We start from the raw sequence: 20,984 nt of genomic DNA, 5'->3' as shown, positions 1-20,984 counted from the left end.
ATAAGAGCTGGAATGTTATGATGAGGTTGTATAAGGCATTGGTGAGGCCGAATCTGGAATATTGTGTTCAGTTTTGATCACCAAATTACAGGAAGGATATAAATAAGGTTGAAAGAGTGCAGAGAAGGTTTACAAGGATGTTGCCGGGACTTGAGAAACTCAGTTACAGAGGAAGGTTGAATAGGTTAGGACTTTATTCCCTGGAGCGTAGAAGAATGAGGGGAGATTTGATAGAGGTATATAAAATTATCATGGGTATAGATAGAGTGAATGCAAGCAGGCTTTTTTCCACTGAGGCAAGGGGAGAAAAAAACCAGAGGACATGGGTTAAGGGTGAGGGGGGAAAAGTTTAAAGGGAACATTAGGGGGGGCTTCTTCACACAGAGAGTGGTGGGAGTATGGAATGAGCTGCCAGACGAGGTGGTAAATGCTGGTTCTTTTTTAACATTTAAGAATAAATTGGACAGATACATGGATGGGAGGTGTATGGAGGGATATGGTCCGTGTGCAGGTCAGTGGGACTAGGCAGAAAATGGTTCGGCACAGCCAAGAAGGGCCAAAAGGCCTGTTTCTGTGGTGTAGTTTTTCTATGGTTTTCTATTAATATGAAGTTTTGAAGCAAGAATAAATGGAAACATTGGAGAGTAATTGAAGCAACACACATAAAAGTTGCGGATGAACGCAGCAGGCCAGGCAGCATCTCTAGGAAGAGATATAGAGTCACCTGCTGTGTGTACCTCTTCCTAGAGATGCTGCCTGGCCTGCTGCATTCACCAGCAACTTTTATGTGTGTTGCTTGAAATTCCAGCATCTGCAGATTTCCCTGTGTTTGGAGAGTAATTGAAACTCATTTTTCAGAGCAGAAACTTAGTTTAAGCACATTGTTGTCTAAAACTGATGATTTGTTTTAAAACAACACACATCAAAGTTGCTGGTGAACGCAGCAGGCCAAGCAGCATCTGTAGGAAGAGGTGCAGTCGACGTTTCAGGCCAAGACCCTTCGATGACAGATGCTGCTTGGCCTGCTGCGTTCACCAGCAACTTTGATGTGTGTTGCTTGAATTTCCAGCATCTGCAGAATTCCTGTTGATTTGTTTTAAAATGTAACTTTGACATCTTTTCCCGAAATCCTCAATACTAAAAGATCCATAAAATAATACATCCTCATAATATTACACTTACTTATCATTATTAGCCAGATTTCTGAATTCCTTTACTGTCAACGGTTTTTGCTGTATGTTATACTGAGTAAAAAGGCCCGACTGTCCCGTAACCATTTGCTGAATTGGAGCAGGAATAATCAAGTTATCGATGTTGTTGTAATTTCTTCTAGGTTTCCAATCCTTCGGTGGAATCACCTAGGCACAAAATTTGAAATCTCAGAAGATGCAAGTAACCCTGCACTTTGATTTTTTTAAAAATCTATAAAACTTTCTTATCGACAATGTTACACATTGTAAATAATAAGTAAACTCTATCTTAACTGCACACATATTTTGCCTACTTTTAAGTTTAGTTATCTAGCAAAGTTCAAAGTAAATCTTTCTAAGTATATATATATTATCATATACTACCTTGAGTTTAATTTTCTTGTAGGCATTTACAAGAAAAAGAATTTTGGTAGAATTTTACAATAAAACTATACATAAAACTGACAAACAACCAATGGGCAAAAGACAAACTGCAAATAAAAACAAAATTGAGAAATGAATTATAGAGTCCTTGAAAGTGAGTCTGTACGTCACAGAGTCAGATCAGAGTAGTGGTGAATGAAATTATCCACACTGGTTCTGGAGCCTGACAGCTGCAGGGTAATAACTGTCCCTGAAACCCGTTGTGTGAGAACTAAGGCTTCTATACCTCCTGCCTGATTGATAGTAGTGAGAAGAAGGTATGGGTTTAGACAGCAAGGTTCTTTGATGATGGATGCTGCTTTCTTGTAGCAGCGTTCCAAGCAAATGTACTCAATGGTGGGGAGAGCTTTGCCCATGATGGTCTGGGCTGTACCTACCACTTTCTGTCGTCTTTTCTGCTTCTGGGCATTGGTGCTTCCATACCAAATAGTAATGCAACCAGTTAGGATACTCTCCACTGTGCACCTATAGACGTTTGGCAAATTTTTTGGTGATGTGCCAAATCTACGCAAACTTCTAATAAAGTAGAAGTGCTGTCGTGCCTGCTTTATGATGACACTTCTGTGCTGATCACAGGAAAGCTCCTCTGATACGTTAATGCCAAGTAATTTAAAGCTGCAGACTCTCTCCATAAAAGTTGCTGGTGAACGCAACAGGCCAGGCAGCATCTCCAGGAAGAGGTACAGTCGACGTTTCAGGCTGAGACCCTTCGTCAGGACTAACTGAAAGAAGAAATCTCTTACTAGCTCTTCTTTCAGTTAGTCCTGACAAAGGATCTCGGCCCGAAACGTCGACTATACCTCTTCCTAGAGATGCTGCCTGGCCTGCTGCGTTCACCAGCAATTTTTATGCGTGCTGCTTGAAATTCTAGCATCTGCAGATTTCCTCATGTTTGAGACTCCCTCCACCTCTGTTTCCTCAATGAGGACTAGCTGATGGACCTTCAGCTTCTTCCTCCTGTAGTTGATAATCAACTCTTGGGTTTTGCTTTACTATTTATGTAATTGGTGAATGCTTACATTTGGGTCCCTTTGCTCCTCAATCTCATTTGGAAATAGCACATAAATATATACACAACCATTTATTCTTCCTGCTAAAATATGTTACTTTACATATATGGAAAATTATTTGCCTATTATATGTCCTATTTTAGGTGCATGAATGTTCCACTATGGTGCATATTTTGTTTATATCAACTCCAGAATTTGGCATTTTTTCGAATTTTAAAATTGAGTTTCTATTCCCAAATCATCAATACAGTGAACAAAGGTGATTTAAGCACCAAGACTTCTGCACACTTCCCAGCTTTTGTTGATCTGAATGGCTATGCTTAAATTCTATTCTATTTTCTCTCCTGTAGACAGCTTGTCATCTATTCTGCTTCCTGGCACCCAACAACTCCACATGCTCTGAACAAATATGGATCCTCCAGATTACTCAGCAAAAACTAATTGCCTTACGGCTCCCTGCACTACTTCAGTCTCTCTTTTAAATATAGGAATTGCATTAAACCTCTGCTAGTCTTCTCGAATGACTCTCCTTTCTAAAAATAACTTCCACGTATATTTCGTAAGTCTTCCTCTTCCTCATAACCTTAAATATGCAAGAATTATTCCCTGGAGCGGAGGAGAATGAGGAGAATATGAGAGGGATACAAAATTATGAGGAGTATAGACAGGGTAAATGCAAACAAGCTTTTTGAACTCTGTAGAAACCCTTAAGATTCTCCTTCACCCTGTCCGCCAGAGGATTCCCAGTCCTTTATGTAGCCCTCTTGATTTTCTTCAAGTATTTTCTTGCACTTCTTATACTCAAGTGCCTTATTTGTTCTTTACTGTTTATATCTGCTATGAACCTCATTGTTCTTAACTAGGGCCTCAATATCCCTCGAAAACCAAGGTTCCCTAAAACTGTTAGCCTTGCCATTTATTCCAACAATCTCAGTACTTCACTTTGGAAAATAACCTGTCCTTTCTGATGCCATCAGAATTGGCCTTTCACCAATTGAGAATTTCAACCCAAGGAGCATTCCTATCCTTTGCCACAACTACGAATTGAATTATGATCATTAGACGCAAGGTATTCCCCTACACAAACTTCTGTCACCTGCCCTGTCTCATTCCCTATCACACTAGACCCAGTACCACACTCTCTCTAGTTGGGACATCTATATATTAAGAAAACTTTCCCGAACACGTAACAAACCCTATCACATCCAGTCATTTTACACTCTGGTTCCCCTCTTACCTTGTCTCTACTCCTCACCTGCCTATCACCTCCCCCTGGTGTCCCTCCTCCTTCCCTTTCTCGCGTGGTCAACTCTCATCTCCTCTCAAGATTCCGTCTTCTTCATTCCTTATTACCTCCCAGCTCCTCACTTCATTCCCCCTCCCCTAATGACCTGGCTTCAGCTAACACCTTCTAGCTTGTTCTCATTTCCTCAACCAACTTTCTTATTCTGGCTTCTTTCCCGGTCCTGATGAAGGGTCTCAGCCCTAAAACATCGACTGATTATTAATTTCCATAGATGTTGCCTGACCTGCTGAGCTCCTCCAGCATTTTGTGTGTGTTATTTAACAATTATCTATTGTCTATTTTCAGCATTTAAAATAAACAGCTAAGGATTTTTCTAGGTATTACATCAAAGTAAACCATCAAGCTTGAATTTCTTACCTTTGCAAGACCTGCTCGGTGTGCACCCTGAGACTCCATGTATGCAATATACTTGGAAAAATTCTTAAACTCTTCCATTGTGGGGTGGAAAGTCATAATTTTGCATGAAAGCTTTGATGGGGACCCTGCTTCTTCTCTTGCCATGATGACAAGAAACACGTGTTGTTTCCACCTAAAGTTAAAATGATAGTCAACATTATTTATCAAACCATAAAGGCACATTACATTCATAATTAAGCATTTAAATTATTAGTGCCACAACCTTAGGTTAAAATTTTTATTGTAAAGAAGATATTCATGTCAGATACAGAGAAGCGGTGAATTTGGAGTTATTATATTACAGTTGAACTTTCATCAGGTTCTGGTGGAAAATCATTCATCAGAATTATTAACTGTTTCTCTTTTTCCAAATACAGCCCAACCCGTTGAGGAGTTCCAGCACTTTGCTTTTAGACTTCCAACATCTGTAGTTATTTTGTTTTTAGTATCACATCAGACTTTCCTGTAGTAAAATCAAAAAGCATGGATACAACTATGATACAACTATTTCAAGATAACTGTCATTTTTCAGATGAGGTTAAAACCAAAAACCCATTCCAGTAAATATGAAACATCTGACACAATCAACAAAAGTAAATTAACTAAATGCACAAACATTATACATAACAGTGACAAAGTATACACTCAACACGACAATGCAAACCTGTACACTAAGCTTGCCACCATAATCAATGATGTTCGACCAGTCCTCAGCACTGATTTAATGTGTTTTGTACATCTATGCAGACAGTCCACTTAATTTCTTACTTATTACTACACACAAGGGCCTTCAGCCCATCAGGTCCATACTAACTCTAAAAGAGCATTCCCATAGTTCCCTCCTTATTTCCCACCAAACTTACATTTTGGTTTCTCACAAGCCAGTCACTCCCCCTTAATTCTTTTGTTACTGAGCTCCAGCAAGGTGTAAATTACAGCAGCCAGTTAATCTACCAACACATTTTTATAATACAAGATGAAATCACAGCACACAGCAGAAACCCATGCAGTCAGAGGAAAAACAGACAGCACCCGAGTTTAGAGTTCATGAAGATCTGAGATAGCAGAGTGATACCGAGCATATGCTTCAGCCCTCGCCAACCCTCCTTGAAAAAGTTCAAGAAAAATAGCGGCACCTCCTAAAAGATGCAAAAACAAAAGTGATCAAAGAGGAAATCAAAACCCTGATGAATGCACAAGGCAACTGGAAGGGAATTAAGGTCAATAAATCACAAGACCACATGCATAGAGAAATAAAGGACGAAATTTATGAAATCCCGAAAGTTATGCACGCAAAGTCAATAAATGCAGGCAAGTTCTCAGTGGTAAAAAAACAAAATAGAATTTTCAAATAAAATAGCAAAATAAAGCCAACTACCAACTTGTCTTACAAGAATGTTTTGAAGTCATCATTTGGATGACTAATTACTTTCAAATGTGTGACATTTAATGGGACTTCAAGTATAAAAGGAATTTGTCCTTTTACTGTTATACTTGTTTTTTAAAATTAAATTCACTACAGAGTCAAAGGCTACAAAAGAGATGTGAAGTGCAGCTAAGTTACACTAAGGATATCTGAATTTAGCATGTAATGACACTTGCAAAACTAAGAGAAACAGAATACACATTTTTCAAGCTTTACACTTAATGACAAATTTAATCATCACAAGGTTGTTATTTTTACCAGAAAAGAGGAAGAAAGGGGAACTATTCTACTGTTTCTTGTGCTGTTATAATATTATTGACAGTACGCTTTATCAACCAAAGCTTAATGTGCAGATCTCATTTAGTTTCCTTCTGGGTTAGCAAGGTGATGGAAGTACCCAAGAAACAAATCTAAACGGAATGTAGCTGGATTGTTTCCCGATCCAAACTAACCATTCCAAAGTCTCTCTACCGAGCAAGACAACATCACTGGGTCAAAGCACTGCAGGAATATCTTTACCATATGAATTACAGTGATTCATCAAGATGGCTCACTGACATCATCTTGAGACAATCATTGATGAGATTGCTAAAGGTACCCATCACTGAGTGGCTAGCATTTATTAATCTTCTAGTGAAGTTTATAAATTTACTAAGCCATAAAATATTTGGATGGATATAACACAAACTTACATCTCTGTTGCATTCAGTAGAGGTTAATTAAATACAAGGGAAACCACCCCCACCCCCGGAGGTGATCAATGGTACAACCTAGCTTTGAGGTCTGTTACAAAATGAGATTCATCATTAATATCTTCAGATATTCAGAGCACCCATTGCTTGTACAACATGATTACAATAATACAGAAACATAGAAAACCTACAGCACAATGCAGGCCCCTCGGCCCACAAAGTTGTGCTGAACACGTCCCTACCTTAGAAATTACTAGGCTTACCTATAGCCCTCTATTTTTCTAAGCTCCATGTACCTATCCAAAAGTCTCTTAAAAGACCCCATCGTATCCGCCTCCACCACCGTTGCCAGCAGCCCATTCCATGCACTCACCACTCTTTGTGTAAAAAAAACTTACCCCTGACATCTCCTCTGTACCTACTCCCCAGCACCTTAAACCTGTGTCCTCTTGTGGCAACCATTTCAGCCCTGGGAAAAAGCCTCTGACTACCCACACGATCAATGCCTCTCACCATTATCAAACAAATTTCTCAAAACCATAAGACATACAAGCAGAATTAGGCCATTCAGCCCATCGAGTCTGCTCAGCATTCCATCATGGCTGATACCAGATCCCACTCAACCCCATACACCTTCCTTTTCGCCATATGCTTTGATGCCCTGACCAATCAGGAAGCAATCAACTTCCACCTTAAATATACACACGGACTTGGCCTCCACCGCAGTCTGTGGCAGAACAGTGCACAGCTTTACTATTCTCTGGCTAAAAAAACTTTTCCTTACCTCTGTTATAAAAATGGTCACCCCTCAATTTTGAGGCTGTGCCCTCTAGTTCCAGATACCCCACCACAGGAAGCATCTACTCCACATCCACCCTATCTGGTCCTTTCAACATTCGGTAGGTTTCAATGAGATCCTCCTGCATTCTTCTAAGTTCAGTGAGTACAGGCCCAATGCTGCCAAACACTCCTCATATGTCAACCCCTTCATTCCTGAAATCATCCTCGTGAACCTCCTCTGGACCTTCTCCAATGACAACACATCCTTCCTGAGATATGGGGCCCAAAACTGTTGACAATACTCCAACTGCGGCCTGACTGGTGTCTTATAAAGGCTCAGCATTATCTCCTTGCTTTTATATTCTATTCCCCTTGAAATAAGTACCAACATTGCATTTGCCTTCTTTACTACAGACTCAACCTGTAAATCAACCTTCTGGGAGACTTGCCCGAGGACTCCCAAGTCCCTCAGCACCTCTGATGTTTGAACCTTCTCTTCAATTATATAACAGTTTGCACTATTGTTCCTTCTACCATAATATATATTATCATACATTTCCCTACACTGTATTCCATCTGCCATTTTTTTGCCCATTCTTCTAATTTGTTCAAGTCCTGCTCCAATCGCATTGCTTCCTCAGTACTACCTACTCCTCCACCTAACTTCATATCATCCATAAACTTTGCCACAAATTCCATTATCTAAATCATTGACAAACAATGTGAAAAGCAGCAGTCCCAATACTGACCCCTGAGGAACACCACTAGTCATTGTCAGCCAAACAGAAAGGCCCCTTTTATTCCCACTTGCTGCCTCCTACCTGTCAGCCAATCCGTTATCCATGCCAGTATCTTTCCTGTAATGCCATAGGATTTTATCTGGTTAAGCAGCCTCATGTGTGGCACCTTATCAAACGCCTTCTGAAAACCCAAGTAAATGACATCCACCGCCTCTCCTTTGTCCACCCTGCTTATTACTTCCTCGAAGAACTCGTAACAGATTTGTCAGGCAAGATTTTCCTTTACAGAAACCATGTTGGCTTTGACTTGTTTTATCATTAGTCTCCTGGTATCTCGAAACCTCATCCTCAATAATAGAGTCCAACGCTTTCCCACTGAGGTTAAGCTAACTGACCTATAATTTCCTTTCATTTGCCTTCCTCCCTTCTTAGAGTGGAGTGACATTTGCAATCTTCCAGTCCTCCAGGACCACGCCAGAATCAAATGACTCTTGAAAGATCATGACTAATGCATCCGTTATCTCTTCAGCAACCTCGCTCAAGACTCAGGGATATTGTCCATCTGGTTTCTTCATGAAACAGTATCTACTTGTGCAATAGCCAAATTAGAAACGATTTATACTCTGAACTGGATATTCATGTCCTTTGCACATAGATATGTTTAATTTACCTGAATGTCCTATTAATACAAAATAGGGAGTGGGATATGTCACTTCACTCAATAGGCTTTATTCTGCAGTATTTTCTATTGAACAAGGTATAATTCACTTAGTTCAATGAGTATACCACATTCCTGTATAGCTTCATTAAAATATCATACAGGCTACACTATCCTACTTCAATGAATTATCTTGCTTTTTCAAAGACTCTATTTCCCTTTTATTCACTTTCTTGATTCCACTACAAATTGGTTTAATAGCTCAAATTATTAAAGTCAATCACTGAAAGAGAGATGATAAGCAGCATTCTCTATCATCTTTTTGAGGCTAATAGAATCTAAAGTTTTAACCAAAGTATCCTGATATATATTTACTTAGTCACACATCTCACCCCAAACACTTTAAAACCAGAATATTGCTATGAATGAGATTACTATACTTTATAGTCCAACTTTCTTTCAAAGATACAATCTTCAAAAGAACAAAAAGTGACTTATTATAAATATACAATTAGTTAATTTTGTAAAAAATCAGTATTAGAAATGTGCACGTTTGAATCGCCAATGGGGCATAAACAAACATAGTATTTCCAGTTTAAGATGGTGCTACTGAATGTGAGCAACACCTTACAGGTGGTTCCCAAAGCAAGAAATTTGACTAAATTATTAATAACACTTTTTAAAATGGAAAATTGTGGTAAACGATCACCGCAAGTAATGAGGCAAGCACAGGCAAGACTGACCCAAGGGTCAGAGCATGTGGGCGCAAGACAGAGCGAAGTCCCGGCGTGTTCCAGGACAGATTGACTGAAAAGGTAAGGTGTAAGAACTGGAGGTGAGGGTCAAGCTAGTTCTGCTCAGCAACGTTTTGCTCTGTTCTGCTCGGTACCAAAGCTGATGCTGTGTCATGCCCGGCTGTTGCAGGCTTAGTATCTTCGAGCTTCACCACGATTTGCCTCTGTTTGATGGACTGAGACTGAGACTATGGGCCCACTCTGGCTGCTCCCATCTTGGGATTTATGGCATAAACATGAGGAAACCTGCAGATGCTGGAAAACCAAGCAACACAAACAAAATGCTGGACAAGCTCAGCAGGTCAGGTGGCATCTATTGAAAAGAGTAAATAGTCGACATTCATGCCATCAAACAGAATACAAGGTGTTGCTCCTCCAACCTGAGTGTGGTCTCATCACAGCAATAGATGAGACCATGGACTAACATGTCGGAATGGGAATGGGAAGTCAAATTGAAATGAGTGGCGACCGGGAGATCTCGCTTTTTCTGGCGGATAGAACGTAGGTTATTAGCAAAGCAGTCTCCCAATCTACGTTGGGTCTCACCGATATACAGGACACTTATCCTTGCAAGCGGAACAAGTGACATACCTGCCTCTACACATCCTCCCTCACTACCATTCAAGGCCCCAAACAGTCCTTCCAGGTGAGGTGACACTTCACTTGTGAGCCTTTTGGGGTCATGTGCTGTTTCCGGTGCAGCCTCCTGTATATTGGTGAGACCCGACGTAGACTGGAAGACCGCTTTGCCAGAAAAAGTGGGATCTCCTGGTGGCCACCCATATCAATTCTACTTCCTATTCCCATATGTCAGTCAATGCCCATCACTTCCTTCTGGTGTTTCTCCCCTTTCCCATTCTTCCATGGCCTTCTGTCCTCTCCTATCAGATTCCCCTTCTCCAGGAATTTATCTCTTTCACCAGTCAACTTCCCAGCATTTTACTTACCTTGCCCTCTCCCAGTTTCACCTATCACCTTATACTTCTTCCTCCCCTCTCCACACCTTCTTGCTCAGACTTCTCATCTTTTTTTCCAGTCCTGATGAAGGGTCCTGGCCCAAAACATTGACTGTTTACTCGTTTCCATAGACACTCCCTGGCCTGCTGAGTTCCTCCAGCATTGTGTGTATGCGTCTTCATCAAGTTTATGTACGGTGTTCAATTTCATTCTGAATGCTGATGGCTGCTTTATTGTTTGAATGACTTGATTTGATTTGATTGTTTTTTTTCTCTCTGTGCATTGGCTGTTGGTCTTATTTTAAATTGGGGTCTTTGGGGTTTCCTGTTTTGTGGCTGCCTGTAAGCAGATGAATCTCAAGGTTGTACAATTTATACATGATTTGATAACTTAATGTAATTTGAACTGTGAACTTTGAATATTTTGTCCAGAATACCAACTAGTTTTGGAGAAAATTTAATAATGCAGTGTATCAAAGCCATAACTCCTAATAAAGCACGCTGTTACTTCACATTGGAATTTGCTTCAAATGCATTTTCAAGTCACTTAACAATGCAGTTCTAAGAGGAAAGATTTGCATTATCCTTTCAGACAACTTCTGCATTCTAAACAATACACTGCAAAATTCATGAAGTAACACAGCAGGATACATTGCAATAGCATAAAGCTAAATAAGATACTTCTTAAACAAGCAAAACACAGGAAACAGTCTGAAACATGCAATAGAGAATAGGCTTTACAGCCTTAATTACTGATAACACCACTGTTGTTGACAGAATCTCTTAATGATGGCGAGAAGATGTACAAAAGCAAAATAGATCCAGTGGTTGACTGATTCTGTAACAACAAACTCGCATCAGTATCAGCAAGAACAAAGATTTGACTGTGGAGTTCAGAAAGAGGAAGTCGGGGGGGGGGGGGGGGGAAACACACCAATCCTCAGTGAGGGATCAGTACTGCAAAGAGTGATCAGATTCAAGTTCCTGGGCTTCGACATCTCGTAGAATCTACTTTGGGCTCAATACAAAGAAGTTTGAGGAGTGTTTTTTAGATTATGAGGACATGCAGTCCTCTTTTATTGTCATTTAGTAATGCATGCATTAAGAAATGATACAATATTCCTCCAGAACGATATCACAGAAACACAAGACAAACCAAGACTAAAAAAACTGACAAAAACCACATAATTATAACATATAGTTACAACAGTGCAAAGCAATTCCATAATTTGATAAAGAACAGACCATGGGCACGGTAAAAAAAATCTCAAAGTCTCTCGAAAGTCCCATCATCTCACGCAGACAGTAGAAGGAAGAAAACTCTCCCTGCCATGAACCTCCAGCGCCGCAAACTTGCTGATGCAGCACCCTGGAAGCACCCGACCACAGCCAACTCTTGAGTCCGTCCGGAAACTTCGAGCCTCCGACCAGCCGTCCGACACCGAGCACCATCTCTGCCAAGCGCTTCGACCCCAGCCCTGGCAACTGGCAATAGGCAAAGCGGAGGATTTGGTGTGTCACCAGACTTGCAAGTTTCTATAGACATACAATGGAAAGCATTCTGACTAGTTGCATCAACGACCAGTAAGGAGGCTCTTATGCACAGGATCAAAAAAAGCTGCAGCATTGCTGACTCAGCCAGCTCCATCAAGGACACAAGCCTCCCCAACAACAAGGACATCTCCAAGAGGCAGTGCCTCAGGAATAAAGCATCCATCATTAAGAACCCACACCGTGCAGGACATGCCCTTTTTGCTCAAATCATCAAGGAGGAGATACGGGAGCTGAAGACACACAATCAATGGTTCAGAAACAGTTTCTTACCCTCTGCCATCTGAACAGTCCATAATACCATGAACACTACCTCATTATTCCTTTGTACTATTTATTTATTTTTGCTACTTATAGTAACTTTTATGGCACACTGTACTACCAACACAAAAAAACAAATTTTGCGACATATATCAGTGATAGCAAACCCAATTTTGATTTAAAGGCAAACAACATGGCATGAAAAGGGTGCAACATGCCAGTGCATCATCATTGCAAAAAAATCTATGTTTGCATATTTATCTCACCAATAGCAAATCACAGAGCAGCCGATAAACTGAAACCAAATGTCTGCATAATACTTGCATTTTCAGGAATGGAAATGGAGAAGGGTGTAAGAGTAAGTAGATTCTAAAATAAAGATAGCACAGGTCCTCCCAGTTTACAGATGCCTGATTTACATACAGCCTATACATACGTACGAGCATTTGGAGTACAGTGGGATGGATTTGCCGACTGCTACAGGGCTGCAGGCATCTTTTGCCGGATGATAACACAACAGGGTATTTCTATGTCTCTTGTCTCGCCATCCACCCCTCAGGCCACAATAATCAGGGGCTGGATTCAGCCAAGCAAACCTCAGAGCACTGAGCAGACTCACTTGCTTATTCACTGGGTTAGTGAAGGCAGCTGACGCCTGTTGCTCTCCCATATCTTCTCCCAACACTGTTCTTCACTTTCAGCTTTCAAATAGCATGGGTTTTGAGTTCAGGGAAAAAACCTTTATGTAACATGGGGCAGGCAGCTTGGAACTTTAAAAAAAATGGAGTAAGAATTTCCTGCATACCTTCTTCCCTATGGAGAAACAAACAGCAACATGCCACAATTTTGTACATCTGGAAATTTAAGTTTAGGAACTCACAAAAAACTGAAATTGTATTTTATTCCAAAGCACAATCGAAAGCTCCAAGACACCAATTTGATTTTTAACTGTTCGTCACAATTGTTTTTGATAGACAGATTTGTACTTAACCAATGTTTTCTTCCTTTCATTTCTAACAAACTTAGACATCAATCACCAATCTTCATGCAGTTTTATTGAGTTAATATTGAATATATCTACCCAAATATCAAACCTGTTGCAAGTATTTTCCTAATTTTAGATTTTAAAAATATACACTTAGATGACTACAGTATCAAACCAAAGCAGTTTAATTTTACATCAATACAAAATTAAACTATAAAACCAACTGAATTAAGGGTACTCACAGAGAGAAGAACAAGGTTCACCATGACACTGCCTAGACTTCAGTACATTAGCAACAAGGATGTATTTGCCAAACTTAACTTGTTTTCTCTATTGCAGTAGAGGCTAATCCTGATGTGAGTATATAAAATTCTGGGAGGCATTGATAGGGTAGATAGATATTTTCCACCTGGGTGGAAATGCAAATTACTATAAGGCATAGGTTTAAGGTGGGGGGTTATATGGGAGGCAGGGTTTAAGGGTCAGCACAACATTATGGGCCGAAGGGCCTGTACTGTGCTATGTTCTATGTGACAGAAGAAAGTTTAAGAAAGTTGGGCAAGGCAAGTATTTTTTAAAACACTGAGAGTGGTAGGTACCTGGAATGAACTGCCAGGGTAAATGGTAAAAGCAGATATGAAAGTAATGTTTGAAAAGCATTTAGATAGACACATAACCAAGCAGGGAATGGAATGAGTATGCAGATAGGTGGATTCTGAACTGGTGGGCTGAAGAGCCCTTCCTGTGCTGAACTGTTCTATTTACATACTAAGATTTCATGGAGATTTTTATTTCTTTCACTTCCACAATAGGGTTCTCTTCCTACTTCATCGTCAGACTTTCTACATCCTCCCCCCCCCCACCCCCACACAGTATTTTTTCCATCAAGTTTGGCAATTTGATCTCAAAGCAAACTGTTAGGATCCATGTTTACAATAAGCTCACTTACTTCTACCTCACCACCACCTTTCAATTCCTGCACTGTCTTCAAATTGTCATGTTGATCATCCTCCATCCAATGTAGGAATAAACCACTATCAATTACTTACAGGAAAACCATGATTACAAAGCCTGAAATTAACTTTGTGTTCTAGACCAAGTTCAGTTCAAGGAAATTCCGATGCTTAACCAGATCATATGCAACCTCTCAATCTGATGTGAGATTCTGAACCTTAAGTCTCTCAAAACCACAAATATCTATTATCAGTAACACTGTATGATCACTACTCAGGTCAGGCCATTTGATAATAAAACTGCAACTGTTCATTTCTACAGCTTTAAGGCTCTTCTGGCCAGCTGCTCATCTGATTCAATGCACAATCTCAATTTCAAATAAAACTGTGGTGCCTGTGTAGGAGCACAGATCTAGTCAAGTTTTGTAGTCAAGAAAGGCTCTAAGATTGTTCAAGAAAGGCTCCAACAATAAACGAGGAAACTATAGGCTGGTGAACCTGATTGTCAGTAGTGGGAAACTTGGTGGAAAAGGTACTGTAGTCTAAGAGACAGGGCATACAAGTATTGGACAGATCGGGCCTAATTACAGATAGCCAACACGGCTTTGAACGTGGCAGGTCATTTCCAACCAATTTTATAAAGTTTTTTTCAAGGAGATTACCAGGATAACCGATGAAGGAAAGATAGCTAATATTTTCTGTATGGACATAAGCAAAGTAGTAAAAAAAGTAGTAAATTATATTCAACATTGGCTCTGTGGGATAAGCCAGAGAATGGTAGTAGATGGTTGCCTCTCTCACTGGAGGCCTGAGAATAATGGAGTGCTGCAGGAATCCGTGAAGGGTCCGTGGCTGTTTGTCATCTTTATCAATGATCTGGATGATAATGTGGTAAAATGGATCGACAAAATTTCAGATGACACCACAATTGGGGGGAGGGGGTAGTGGACAGCGAGAAAGGCTAACAAAGCTTGCAAAGGGATCTGGACAAGCTGGAAAAATGGGCTTGGAAATGGCAGATGGAATTTAATGCAGACAAGTGTGAGGTGTTGCACTTTGGGAGGACAAACCAGGGTAGGATTTACACTAAGGAGTACAGTGGAACAGAGGGATCTGGGAATCCAAAGATCCCTAATTCCTTGAAAATGGCATCACAGGTAGAGTTGTAAAGAGTGATTTTGGTACATTAGCTTTCATAAATCAGAGTAATAAGGGATCTAGATGGTGTAAAGTAAAATGAGTTTTTTTTTTACTGAGTTTGGGTGAGACTAGAACTAGAGTTCATAAATTAAGGGTGAAAAGCGAAATATTTAAGGGGAACCTATGAATAAATTTCTTCACTCAGAGGGTGGTGCAAGTATAGAACTAGCTGCCAGTGGAAGTGATGAATTGGGTTTCACTGCAATATTTAAAAGAAATGTACGGTACATGGATAGGAGGGGTTGGAAGACTATGGTCCAGGTGTGTGTTGATGGAACTAGGCAGAATAACATTTCGACGTGGAATAGCTGTTGCAAGGAAAGTGACAGTGGAATGAATAGGAGAAAGAGAACATCTGTAAGAGGGTGAGACCAGGTGACGTGACTGTGATTGGGGAAGTTATAGAGTTATTATGCTTCCATCCTGTATTGTGTGTTGTAAGTGGCAGAGGTACTCATTGTAATCAGCAGGCTGTGCCTAGGAAGAGAGAAAAACTGACCAAAAAAATCATAGATGGATGACTGGAAAATGGCCATTGCTGACATAGACAGGAAGAGTGAGTTACGCAAATTGGAGAATTTACTATCAAGTCCAAAGCCTCTCAAACTTGTTCTGGATGTTACTCTGATACATACTTCCCTCCTTCGACCAAAGGCAATGAAGCAAACTGATGTTACAGCCAACGTCTAGGCTGAAATCAGCTTCTTCTGGTTGAGCCAGTTACACCCTTTAATCATCTAAACCATTATGGAAGCTTTCGCTTCTACTAAATTAAGGATACTCATAGGTGCTTCATCCAAAGCACATTTCTTTTGCATCATACTTTCACTGAATTGTCAAATCCTGACGTTTACCTGTCACTCAGTAAAAGGAAAATTGACATAAGATTAACTTAGCACAGAAAGAAATCCTTGATGAGAAAAGTAGTTAAAAACGCTTCACTTGTGATACCATTTGCAGATTTGTATATTTATCACAGGTACATTAAAATATGCAGTGAAATGCACCATTTGCAACACAACCTAAGGGATGTGCTGAGGGCAGCTGAACACCATATTTAATTCACCAACATAAAACAATAATAAAAACAGAAAATGCTGGAAACACTCAGCAAATCAGGCAGGAGCTGTAGAATCAGCAACAGAGTTAATGTTTCAGGTCAAAGACCCTTTATCAGAGTAGCTTTCATCAGCATACTAAAACATTTTAACTGAATGCTTATTACCAGAATAAAACAGCTCAAACCAGGTTATAAGCTTGCCTTGCATAAGTAATTTTAGATTTCCAGGTCACAGAATTTCAATTATCGCAATAAACTGTGGCAACAGGAAGGATGAGGGTTTTACTGTGTTTGCGTGCTGTCCAAATGAATTGGAAGATACACTGCACCAAGCAACACCAATCTCAACCATAAAAACACAAAGTGATTTATTTTGCCCAATGGCATTACTTTCCTATGTTAGGTAGTTCTAGGCTGGAATATCACATGCATATTCAATTGTGTCATTCACAGAGCAATACTATATTCTGTTTGTTTCAACCTGTCAGCTATACTGTAATTTCAATTGCTATCACATAAAGGAATGAAACCCTCCAAAACATATATATTTCAAACTTCAGTTTTGTATTAGAATATTAGGAAAACTGATTTATAAATCAACTCAAATCTGTGCAATTTTGCAGCAAACTTTGAATACAATGGCAGCCAGTCAAGACATTAGAACTATGGACTTCAATAGTTTTACAAGTGAAACCTTCTGTTAACTCTGAAAAACTAAACAATCTGCTCTCTAAAATAAACCATACTTATCAATATTATTGAGGAAATGAAAGTAATTTTTTAAAGAGTGCAGATAATAAATTGGTACAATCTAACCTAAAACTCTGACATATGTGTTTACAAACATCAACTTATTTACTCTACTCTAAATATTTTTAATTTCACCTCCAATTTCCAAGAATTAGTCATTTTCCTTATAAGGCCCAACTTAAATATACTTGTAAATGAGTCCAGATTTGTTTTTAAAATGCACAAGACAAATCTATTTCAAACCAAATCCACATTTTGTTAAAAATAATCAAATTAACTGAATTAAAAATAATATCCATGTGCTATCACGCAAGGGCTGAGAACACTCTGACCAAAGTCAATTGGCTGTGTTTGAAACTGCTAATTAAATGACACCAAGTCTGGGATTTCTACATATGCGTTGTCAAATGCTGATGCCCACTGAACTTCCATATAAAATCATGAGGTAACTCTGCCTTTGTACTTCACACAGAGTCCACTTTTACTGAAACACTCCAAAATTTGAAATAAGGGGGAAAAAACTGCTTCCTGAATCTTCGAGAGGGTTGATATTGTGAGGATGCATAACCACTGGTTATAGATAAAGAGGCGAAAGGAAAAGACATTGGTACTTCTTTGGTTGTTTTGTTTTTAATTGTGGGTTTTAGTTAATTGATCTTATGGGTTTTAATAACCTGCTTTAAGTTTTTACTAAGATCACTGAATTTTAGAAATACAAATATCTCTGGATGTCAGAGTCAATGAAAAACTTTTAATTAAAAAAATCACAGCTTGGACTTTGCTTTGGCTCTCCACGTATGAACTTAAGCACAGAAATTGTAAAGTTAAGAAAAAAAATTATATAGCGTACCTCGATCACTTTAGAATATTCTGTGTGCTTCACCCAAGCATGAAATTTCATCACACCCTGGTGTATATGCCAATACACTGTTCTAAATTGACAGTTAATATTCATGGGCAATTAGTGTCAAATGAAATATTCAAACATTTCAACCACGGCTGAAAAGTAGAACTAACTTGAAACAATGAATTATGAGCACAAGGAATTTTGCAGAAAATCCTGAGTAGCACACACAAAATGCTGGAGGAACTCAGCAAGAAAGTCTTGGTCCAAATATTCCTCTCCACAGATGCTGTCTGTCCAGTTAAATTCCTCCAATATTTTATGTCTTACAATGAACCATGTGCCATGCAAACCATGTTAAATTACTTTCTGTCATTAGAGATCACCAAAGCAGCTTAGGTGTGATGTGTTGTGTTAATTAGTAAACAATTCATGGACAGTGATCAAATTTTGTCCACCTTTTCAATATCTGATTGTGGCCCATTTCCAACATTGTGGATCAGTCTAAGATTTCAGGTGGATTTAAGGGAAAATGAACAGCTCTTAATGCACTGAATCCGTTCTAATTTCCAACAGCTGAGTTCTCGCTGATTCCAAGTCCATTTTCATGTTGCACACACGTTTCCAAACAGGTAAGATAAATCAACTCAAGACTTTCACATTTCTTGCGTCTGACAGTTTCTAAAACCATTGCATTTGAGTTCTAAATGTGTGTTTTTTTTCTGGTATGATTTTTGAACAATGTTTAATTTATGTCGTTCTTGCGAACGTTCTGTCCGATGGGATGTACCGATGTTGCTGCTGCAAGTTAAGTTTTCCATTGCAGTTGTGCTTATGACAATAAACACGACTTTTACTTTCAGAATAATCAAGCTTAATGGTTTTCGAAACTGTCAGAAGCAAAAATTCGAAGCGGTTGTGGAAGTACTGATTTGATCTTTCGCTCAGTTGTTTGTAAACACCGGCTGCACTGTAGGGTAAGGCTGCTGGATCCGCCATGGGTGTAAAATGCCAAGAACTATCGCCGTAACCAGTCAGATGTTAGCACGGGGGCCAGCTCACCCCGCGGGGTTGCCAGAAAAGTGGGTGGCGCCCCCAGCATCAGATTCCCTACCCACAGCCCGACAGCAGCCCAGACCACGAGGGGGTGGGACAGCTCGAGCCGCGGCCCGAGGCAGCCCCGAGCCCCGCCCCGCACAATTATCCTTCCCCGCCACCGCCACCGCCCCCCCCCCCCCCGGTATGCCCGAGTGCCTCGTTCCTTCCTCGCAGCCATCGGCAGCAGCGGAACACTTACGGAGAACAGCTCGTCTCGGACAGGCCGCCTGGGGACTCGGCCCCGCTCGCTCTCCGTCGTCAGCTGTCGTTCAGGGGAGGGGTGAGGTGGTGCGTGTGTGTGTGTGTTGGGGGGGGAAGAGGGGACTCCGACGCAGGCGCATTGCCGGTCGGCGCTAACGGCGCCCCTGGCGGACGCCACGTAACTCCGCAAGCCGAGGTTGCTCCACAGCGCCCTTCACAGACGGCACGCAGCACAGCAGCTTAGCTGCTCCACTGTCCTCAACCTTTGGTTGCGTTGTTCAGAGCTACGAAACTTAACAATGGTACTCTGCGCCCTTCCCTAGTATGAAGCTGAAACATCTCTCACTGTCAGATGACGTTTTACCGTCTTTTCCTATGAGTATTGACATTTTATTTCAGTTTGGAAAGCTGAACTTGTACTTCAGCTCAATCACAAACAAGAGAAAATCTGCAGATGCTGGAAATCCAAGCAACACTCACAAAGTGCTGGAGGAACTCAGCAGGCCAGGCAGCATCTATGGAAAAGTGTATTGTCGGCGTTTTGGGCTGAGACCCTTCATCAGGACTGGAGAAAAAGAGATGCAGAGTTAGAAGGTGGGGGGAGGGGGGACAAAGCGATAGGTAAACCCAGGAGGAGAGAGGGGTGAAGTAAAGAGGTGGGAAGCTGGTGAAAGGTATAGGGCTGGAGAAGAGGGAACCTGACAGGAGAGGACAGAAAAAGGAAAGGGGGAGGAGCACCAGAGGGAGGTAAGGAGATAAGGTGAGAGAGAGAAATGGGAATGGGGAATGGTGAAGGAGAGTGTGGGCATTACTGGAAGTTTGAGAAATCGATGTTTATGATAATCAGGTAGGAAGTTACACAGATGGAATATAAGGTGTTGTTCCTCCAACTTGAGTGTGGGCACATTGCAACAGTAGAAGAGGCCATGGACTTGACTTGTTGGAATGGGATGAGGAACTGGAATTAAAATGGGTAGCCACTAAGAGATCCCACTTTTTCTGGTGGTTGGAGCATAGGTCCCAGCGAAGTGATCTCCCAATCTACATTGGGTCTCACCAATATACAGGAGGCCACATTGGGAGCACCGGATACAGTAGGTGACCTCAACAGATTCACAGGTCAAGTGTTACCTCACCTGGAAGGAATATTTGGGGCCCTCAAGAAAGGGGAGGGAGATGTCGAAAATGGACCAGGTAAATCTGAGAGTAGGGTGAAAGTTGGAGGCAAAGTTGAGGAAATCGACGAGAGGAGGAATTTAAGGTGGGGGCTTATATAGGAGGCAGGGTTTGAGGATCGGCACAACATTGTGGGCCGAAGGGCCTGTACTGTGCTGTACTATTCTATGTTCTATCTATCTGCATGAGGACAGGAATCCCACGCTATGTTGATGACTGCATTGGTGCTGCTTCCTGCACCCATGTGGCGCTCATCGACTTCATCAACTTTGCTTCCACCTCCCTCCCCTTTCTCGATCTCTCTCCCTCTATCTCTGGAGATAGTGTCTCTATTGATATGAATTATAAACCCCATGACTCTCACAGCTACCTGGACTAGATCTTTTCCCACCGTTACTTATAAAAATGCCATCCCTTTCTCTCAAATCCTCCGTCTCCACTGCATCTGCTCTCAGGAGGAGGCTTTTCATTCCAGAGCGAAGGAGATGCCCTCCTTCTTCAAAGAAAGGGGCT

At 40.8% G+C, this 20,984-nt stretch overlaps 1 protein-coding gene across 3 annotated transcripts in view; it reads right to left on the bottom strand.

Moving 5' to 3' along the window:
• Window positions 1–19,410, bottom strand: part of LOC140197685 (lysine-specific demethylase 4C-like) — a 385,265-nt gene extending 365,855 nt beyond the window's left edge. For all 3 annotated transcript variants that reach the window (XR_011885993.1, XM_072257997.1, XM_072257998.1), the window contains exons 1-3: window positions 19,294–19,410; window positions 4,308–4,479; window positions 1,183–1,358 (exon numbers count right to left, since the gene is read on the bottom strand). Coding sequence is in view for 2 of the 3 variants with exons in the window: in XM_072257997.1 (XP_072114098.1) it covers window positions 1,183–1,358; window positions 4,308–4,451 (320 nt within the window). In the remaining variant the exon portion in view is untranslated. The remainder of the gene's footprint in view (window positions 1–1,182; window positions 1,359–4,307; window positions 4,480–19,293) is intronic.
• Between the last annotated feature and the right edge of the window lie 1,574 nt (window positions 19,411–20,984).

This window comes from Mobula birostris, chromosome 5 (assembly GCF_030028105.1).
Source record: "Mobula birostris isolate sMobBir1 chromosome 5, sMobBir1.hap1, whole genome shotgun sequence".
Taxonomy (NCBI): domain Eukaryota; kingdom Metazoa; phylum Chordata; class Chondrichthyes; order Myliobatiformes; family Myliobatidae; genus Mobula; species Mobula birostris.
Note: the sequence above shows the minus strand (reverse complement) of the source record. Positions and strands in the feature narration are given on the sequence as shown.